The sequence below is a fragment of the Mycena indigotica genome (assembly GCF_014461135.1).
Source record: "Mycena indigotica strain 171206Taipei chromosome Unknown Mind.scaff0002, whole genome shotgun sequence".
NCBI classification, from domain to species: Eukaryota; Fungi; Basidiomycota; class Agaricomycetes; order Agaricales; family Mycenaceae; genus Mycena; species Mycena indigotica.
This window is the reverse complement of record NW_023503001.1, coordinates 303942-311579: the sequence shown is the minus strand read 5'-3', so window position 1 is coordinate 311579 and position 7638 is coordinate 303942. Positions and strand designations below refer to the sequence as shown.

Below are 7638 nucleotides of genomic sequence, written 5' to 3'. Positions count from 1 at the left end.
AGTCAAACTTATCGATTAGTACAGACAGTAAAGGTTTCTGCTTTCATCGAGTTCCGTCTCTGTCCCTCTAATTCGCAATCCTCGTCCTCTGCAACCGGTCCGACAGCTCGTCCATCGCGCGCTTCACCGCACCGAAGCGCGACACCACACTGCTCGCTGTCGACATGCGCCCACAGCGCTGAGCGTCTGGAAGCGGCGGCTGCACCCCGGCCCGCGGCAGATGTACGTCTGCTCCTCGTGGCGCGGGCTCGCGAGGTGCTGATTAAGCCCGGGCAGCGTGCGGAACTTGCCGTGGCAGAGGTAGCACTCGTACGCGGTGCCGTTCCAGCTGCGCCCGGTCGCGACGTAGCGTGTTGTCGCTCTCCGCCGCGGCGATCAGGCGCGGGGGTCGGGTGATCACGTTGCGCGTGTCCTGCGCGGATGTAGCGGTTGAGCGACTGCCGGTTCGCGCCCGACGCGCAGCTGCCCGCCTCGAGATGCGCGGCGAGGCGACGGGCCGTTGATGAAGGACTGCCCGCAGCCGCGGCCGGGGCACGTGATCGTGCGTGGCTTGTGCAGCGCCGAGTTCATATGCGCGTTGAGGTTGTTTGCGGAGGTGAACAGCCGGCGGCAGGGGGTGCAGTAGTGGTGCACGCTCGACTGGCGGCAGTGCTCGTGCAGCCCCTGCTCGTTCTTGAACACCCGCTCACACGAAGAGCAGTAGAAATGTGCGTCGTCCATGTGTTCCGCCAGCTCGCCGCCATCGTCGAAATGCTCGTCGCAGTGCTGGCAGTAGAAGTGTCTGCGGCTCTGGACGTAGTGCTCCTTCAGCCCCGTCCACGTCGTGTAGTCGATCTAGTGATCGTCACGGGTGGCGTGACCCGTGACGGGCCGTGAGGACGGGCCTGCGCGGGTACGGGTGCGGGCCTGATGCCCCAAACCCGCTGGCCCTCGTCCTGGCCCGCCGGGCCCGGCCAGCCCGGCCAGCCCGATAGCCGGCGGGGGGTAGCCGGCTCTGGCCAAGCTCCGACGCCTCGAAACCATCAGCAACTGTAACCGACTTGGCTCGGATGGCCACGGCTGGGGGTCGAAACCCGCAACAGCACTAGCCGACATCGTTCAGGTGGCCTCGGCATGGCCTTGGCGTGGCTGCTGTAGCCGGTGGGCCACTGAAACGCGGGCCACCCGCGGCCCGTTAGCCAAAACGCGGGTACCCGCACCCGCCGAAGCGGGCCCGGGCCATCGGCGGGAACGGGTACGGGCCACCCCGGATTTACCCGCGGGTGGCCCGTGACGAACACTAATAGTGATCGTCACGGGTGGCGTGACCCGTGACGGGCCGTGAGGACGGGCCTGCGCGGGTACGGGTGCGGGCCTGATGCCCCAAACCCGCTGGCCCTCGTCCTGGCCCGCCGGGCCCGGCCAGCCCGGCCAGCCCGATAGCCGGGCGGGGGTAGCCGGCTCTGGCCAAGCTCCGACGCCTCGAAACCATCAGCAACTGTAACCGACTTGGCTCGGATGGCCACGGCTGGGGGTCGAAACCCGCAACAGCACTAGCCGACATCGTTCAGGTGGCCTCGGCATGGCCTTGGCGTGGCTGCTGTAGCCGGTGGGCCACTGAAACGCGGGGCCACCCGCGGCCCGTTAGCCAAAACGCGGGTACCCGCACCCGCCGAAGCGGGCCCGGGCCATCGGCGGGAACGGGTACGGGCCACCCCGGATTTACCCGCGGGTGGCCCGTGACGAACACTAAGTCGATCTCGCAGTCGTCGCAGAGCCAGTGTGCGCTCGACGCCCGCTCGTGCTGCGCGAGGGCACCGTAGTGAGGGAAGTAGCGGTCGCAGCGGTCGCAATACACCGTCATAACGCTAATGTTCTTTGTAAGTACGGTCACGTACGGGCCCGCACGCAGAGAAGCGCACCCTTGTCCCAGAAATTAAACTCGGATCTTCGGTGGTGGTGGTACGACGACATGAGTGTCACGCGCACGTGAGGAACGTCACGGTGTTTTGAATCGAGGCTGATGTCGTTACCTGCGTAACCGATATGCTTTAGAGCGGAAATGCGCTGCGAAAGGGGCCACGCGCCTTTGTTCCAAGCACTTATGCTACTGCCGAATGTTCTAGCAACAAGTTCTATAGCCAATGACCAATGTCCGGGGCAAACCTCGCTTGCTCAGCGTCGGCCTGTTCGAAACCGATGCATGGCCCCGCGCATTCAACGTGTCCTGGGCATCTCCCTAGATATATACATACTTATAGGTGAGCATGATCGAGTCCCGTGGAACAGGGTAAAGAGCATATAAAGAGGCATCGAGCGCAATCCGGAGGGACAAACAGACCCGCAGGGCTGGTCCCAAGCGGCACCCGCGTTTTTGGGAAGTGACAGACTTTACAGTGCTGTACAAGGTTGCGAATACCACCGGACTCGGAATACGGGTCAGCCATACTAGTAGATTTTTCATACTTGGCGTCGTTCCTCCAGAATCAGCGTCGGCACTTGCGCGAATCGTCATTCGCAGCCCCGGAAACATCGCAGACGAGCTCCCCGCCTTCAACAAGCCACCATCGCACGTCAACCCCTGCCCAAAGCGCACTTCCGCCGTCGCCATGTCCCCCACGACGAAGTCGAGTCGGCGATGAAATGGCGTCCGGCGGGAGCCCTACACTCGTCGATACGGGTCCAAACAAATTGAGCGTGTCATATAGGTCATGTAGCAGACGGAGGTACGGTCGAAAGAGGCCCAAGGTAAACGGGTGAAAAGCAGGAGCTGCATAGCGCTTTGTGTGACCACGACTCGGAGGGAAAGTCGAGTGTGGCGTTCGCGGAGAGTAACGCGCATTTTCGTGAGATGCTCGTGAATGAGGGGTATGCCGGAGCGTTATTCGAGGACCGACGGATGGAGGGGAATGACCAGAGGATTGGGAGCGCAGTTAGCCCTTTTGCCGCCGGTCGTCGCGACGAAGGTGGTGAGCATTATCATCCGGGACTCTGAAGACAGCCCATAAGGCCTTTGAGCACTCCAAGGCACCACCAGCGCTCGTCAAATTCGGCCCAAAGCCCACTTCCAAATCCACCATGTCCCCCACGACGAAGTCAAGACGCAGATGAAATGGCGCTCAGCGAGAGCCTTGTATCAGGTCCGAAAGAATTAAGCGTGTCATATCGGCCGGGTATTGGAAGGAGGTAGGGTCGATAGAGGGCGAAGACCAAAGGGCGAAGAGCTGCATATCGCTTTCGCGGAGAGTGACGTCGTCACGTGTGACAGTGGCTGTGTCGAAATTTTTCGAGGAAAGAAAGTCGTTCGGATGGCGCGTTGGTGGAGAATGTCACATTGTGTAGTTGATTAAGAGCTTTGAAGGAGTCTATGGTAGACGGAGGTGCATATGGCGGGCGGTTAGTCGAAGGCAATGGTGCTCGTTTTTCAAGTTTATCGAGAAGCAGGTCGCTTGAGAGTTTCTGGGACAGAGAGGCGGGGTTGTCGGCGGTTTTTTCCCCTACATGAAGAGTGTCACCATGAGGAGTGAGCTAGAACAGCAAACGCACCATTATCCGCCGCCTCTGTTTGTTCCTTCGGTTTTTTCTTTCTTAGAGGTTCCGAAATCCACTGAGTCGGCAGAGTATATTAGAAGAAGAGGACACGGGAAGTCGCGCTTGTTGGCGAGGATATGCGGAAGTCGCTGCAGCTGAATTCCAAACGATAGGTGTACTAGACGAAAAGCCAGATTTGTCAGACCGACTCGAAAAGAGGCTTGCTTGGACGCACCCGGTTTTCCTTCCGTGTCACGCTAATCTTTTAAAGAGCCCTCAACCTCCTTTTGAATCGAAGGCGTTCCCTCGATGGAAGAGCCCCGCTAGCGGGAAGTGATTGCTTTCGGGGAGTCGAGAGGGAGTAACCAGGATGGCGAAAGAGGATTATTGCATCGGTTCTCATTGAAGGAGTGGGGGAACGGATGCATCTGGGCATGCCCAGCTGAGAATTGAAGGGGCTTGACCCGCTGAGACCGTCGCGTTGGCTCGAGATGGAGTCGCGGAAAAGCGGGGAAAGCATGGGGGGGGCCGAGCCCAGCTGATAGCTACGGGGGAAGAGTGAGACGGACATGACGCAAGAAGAGCATGAAAAAACACACCCGTCATCCCTCTTCTTTGCCAGCGCGCAGTCCGCCCACCTCTTCACCTGCAGCCCCACCTGAGCGTCTGGCTCCCAGCGCTGCACAAGAAGAAGGGCCCTCTGAGCAGGTTCTTGCTCCCACTACCCGCTGCCCGCTTTCCTGCTTGCGCGGTCAATGACGTCGGCGATGCCGCTCGGCCCGCTCCAGCGCTACAACGAAGAAGCATCCACTCGGCCCACATCTACGCTCCGCCCCAGCATCATCTCCCCTCCTCGTCGGTGCATGCGCGCGTTGTGGTGAAGGAGCAAAACTTCATCATCATGAGGCTGTGTGGGAACCCGCCCGGCCCTCGGCGCCGCATGCCGGATTTTTGTCAGCGTGCTTCTTTTTTATCAACCACCACATGCTCACCGCTGGAACCCCGTCTCCCGTGCCTTGCTGCTCAGGCGCGTCATCAACTCTTTGACTGGGGGCATCCTGCAGCTCCCCTGGCCATTTCTCGCCCGGTGGATCGCCATCCGCTGTCAAAATCCTCAAGACCATGTACCGCTGTTGTCGCCAGTCTCACGGACGACTCCAAAGCCGTCCTTCGCGCGAACTGAGGCCCTCCTGCCGAGTTGCTTTCGTTTCTGCTGCCCTCTTCGCGGCCCCGGACGCCCGCGGCTTACTCCGAGTCAAAACTCCTCAACGCACAGCAAGGAAGACTCTGGGCGAAACAACGCGGGAGTTGTGGGGCCAAACTTCACGAAAACGCGCCATCGGGGCGGTCGACTGGCGCGAAACCCGCTACGCGCGAGCTGGGCCACTCCCTCTTCGTTGCGGTCGACTTTTGCGGCGATCTCCCCGCTCCGGGCCAGCGCAAGGCGCGACTATGGCCGACTCTTGGCCGCTTCGCCCAGAAATCGCCCCGGACCGCGTTCTCAACGTCCAGGGAGACTCTAGAGGCTGGATATATCTGTCTCGGCGCGTCTCCACGGTCTGCCACAGTCCATGGAGGCCGTCGTCGCTGTTGTCCGCGTTGAGCGCAAGGTCGGTGAGCGCCGAGCGCATTCGTCGCTCGTTCTGTCTGAAATCTTCATCGCAGGTAGCGCCAATCCAGTCCTCGTCTTCCTGAAGTTTTCAGGCCTAGGGCGAATAGCGAAGCGGGTGGGTCTGCGCGGAGCGGGTTCTGTTGCGCGAAACCCGAGGACGGCGGGCCGAGTTCTTGCTCGTGACGTCTGATACCAACAGGGTGGGGAGCACCAATATATCCTCCGTCCTCTCGAAACTCCAGGCGGAACGGGCCAGCGCCTGGCCCGGCCGGGGTTTTCCGAAGGCAGCCGCGTCCCGGCCCGCCTCGCGCGCGTTTAGTCTAGGAAGGAAGCCGCGGGCAGCGGCGCTAGGTGCGCCCATCTCCAACGAATCCCAAGCCAGACGACCCAGTTGTCGTGCTGCATCGCGCCGTCTCGTCTAGGTCGGTAACTCAGTCTTCTGCTGAATTCAAAGGCTGAATTCAAACAACTATAAGTGACTTTGACTCCAAAGCCATCCTTGGCGCGAACTGGGGCCCATCCTGCCCACTCCCCTTCCCTTTCGTCTCTCCTGCCTTCATCGCGGCCCCGGATGACCACGGCTTGCTCAAACTCTGGACGAAGAAGTTGCACCTACAACTCGGGAGTTCGGGGGCCAAATTTCACAAAAGCGCACCGTATCAGGGCGGTCTACTGGCGCGAAACTCGCGACGCGCAAGGCACGCCACTCATTCTTCACGGCCACAGCTGTCTCGGCGTCTCCTCAGTCGATGGAGGCCATCGTCGCTGCTGTGCGCGAGATCGGTGAGCGCCAAGCACATTTGCTACTCGTTAGGGTTAGGTTAGCGCCATTCTGGCCCTCCTGTTCCTGAAATTTACAAGGGGAACGGGGCAGCGGCTCGCTCGGCGCGGAGCGAACTCTGTCGCGCGAAACTCGAGGGTGGTGGGTCCAGTTCTCGTTCGTTCCGCCTGATACACACAGGGCGGGGAGGACAAATATGTCTCTCCATCTTCTACAAGTTCCAAGCGGGCGCCTGGCTCTGCGCGGCCGTCTCCAGCGAATCCCAAGGGAAACGACCCAGCCGTCGTCCTGCCTCGCGCCGTCCCATCTCGGTGAGTGACCTCCGTCCTCTGCTGAATTCGAAGGCTGATTGCAATATGACGCACATTCTGCGCCATTGTCCCGCGCTCCTCGTCCTTCGATCACGCCGGCATGCGGCTGCGTTGTGTGCACGCGTTGCCCCGCGTTCCGACACTGCCCCAGGGCCAGCGGGCCGTGGACTCACAAGTGGAACGGATCACTGGCAGCGGCTGGCCCGCGCGATCAAAGGCGCAATTACGCCGTCCTGCCGCGCAGCCGGCCTTCCGCTACACCTCATCGGTATAAACGGCGCATGGAGCTGGGGAGACATACCGCTACCCCGCCAGCGAACCCGCCCGTATCCCTCAACGCGCTGCTGGAGCAGTACACAAGGTCTTCCAGAGGGAAGACATCCCTGCCGATCGAGCCGAAACTCGGCCAGAGGGCGCGGAAGGCATGGAGGTATATCATCTGAGAACTTCGTGTAGCTAGTTGTAGCATTATGTCTTCATTCAATATTCACTCTTAAGCTGGACTGAAAACTCTCTAGATTGATTTTACCTGAGTTATGACACAATATCAATTGCAACAGTGAAGTTCAGCTGTTACACTATGTTGTATTGGTGAACTCACATCAAACCTATTTTGGGTTGAAGACTCATTGGTAGCCCTTTGAAACCAGATTGAAACAGACTTGAACATCTATGCAGAAGTAGTATTGAAACACTTGGAAAGTGAGCAAAGAGAAACTAAGAGAAAAACAGAAAACCACAAAAAACAACTCCAACATGAACACAACAAACAAACAAACACACACAACACAATATAAAACATAATCTGGATTTAAACCGCCTATGTCGAGCTTTGGACTAATCGGCATATATTATATGAATTGCAACAGAAAAACAATCTTTAATTTCTTAGCTATGTTGAAGTTTTCATAGTCATATTCAAATACTGTAGGAAACACCTAAGCTCAAGTTATTAGAAAATAAGCAAATATGTGATTACATAAGCAATGTGATTCAGGAATCTTTCTGTTGTCAAATCTAGCTTAGATATGTTGTTGGGGCATCAGGAGTTGATTAGACACAACATTTACTAACAAGTATGAGAATTATACCACCAGTTTTCTGCAAGCGAATAGTAGATTTGATGCAGTTAGGGAATGTGCTTATGTAAGTAACATAATTGAGGATTTTTCATTTCTTTAGAATTCAATATTATTCAAGCTATGTGGAAATGCAGCAGGGGAAATAAGTTTAAGTGACTGTGAAATGATCTGATACATGATTACATAAGTAATACAAACATGATTACATAAGCAATATAATTGAGGAATTTCTTTGTTTACAGAACTTAGCTTGGATACATGGTTGATGTCAGGCTTCACGTCAGGCCATGCAAGGTTTCTCCTAAGAACGTGCGCCTGGAACAGAACAGACAGATTGTCAGG

At 57.6% G+C, this 7638-nt stretch overlaps 1 protein-coding gene across 1 annotated transcript; it reads right to left on the bottom strand.

The window, feature by feature from the left end:
• Positions 1 to 262: 262 nt before the first annotated feature.
• MIND_00181000 (uncharacterized protein) lies at positions 263 to 1095 on the bottom strand (the record flags this gene model as incomplete). Its single annotated transcript, XM_037358724.1, has 4 exons — positions 263 to 639; positions 690 to 834; positions 897 to 994; positions 1041 to 1095. The coding sequence occupies 4 exons, from the start codon at positions 1093 to 1095 to the stop codon at positions 263 to 265; spliced, it is 675 nt and encodes a 224-aa protein (XP_037223819.1).
• Between the last annotated feature and the right edge of the window lie 6543 nt (positions 1096 to 7638).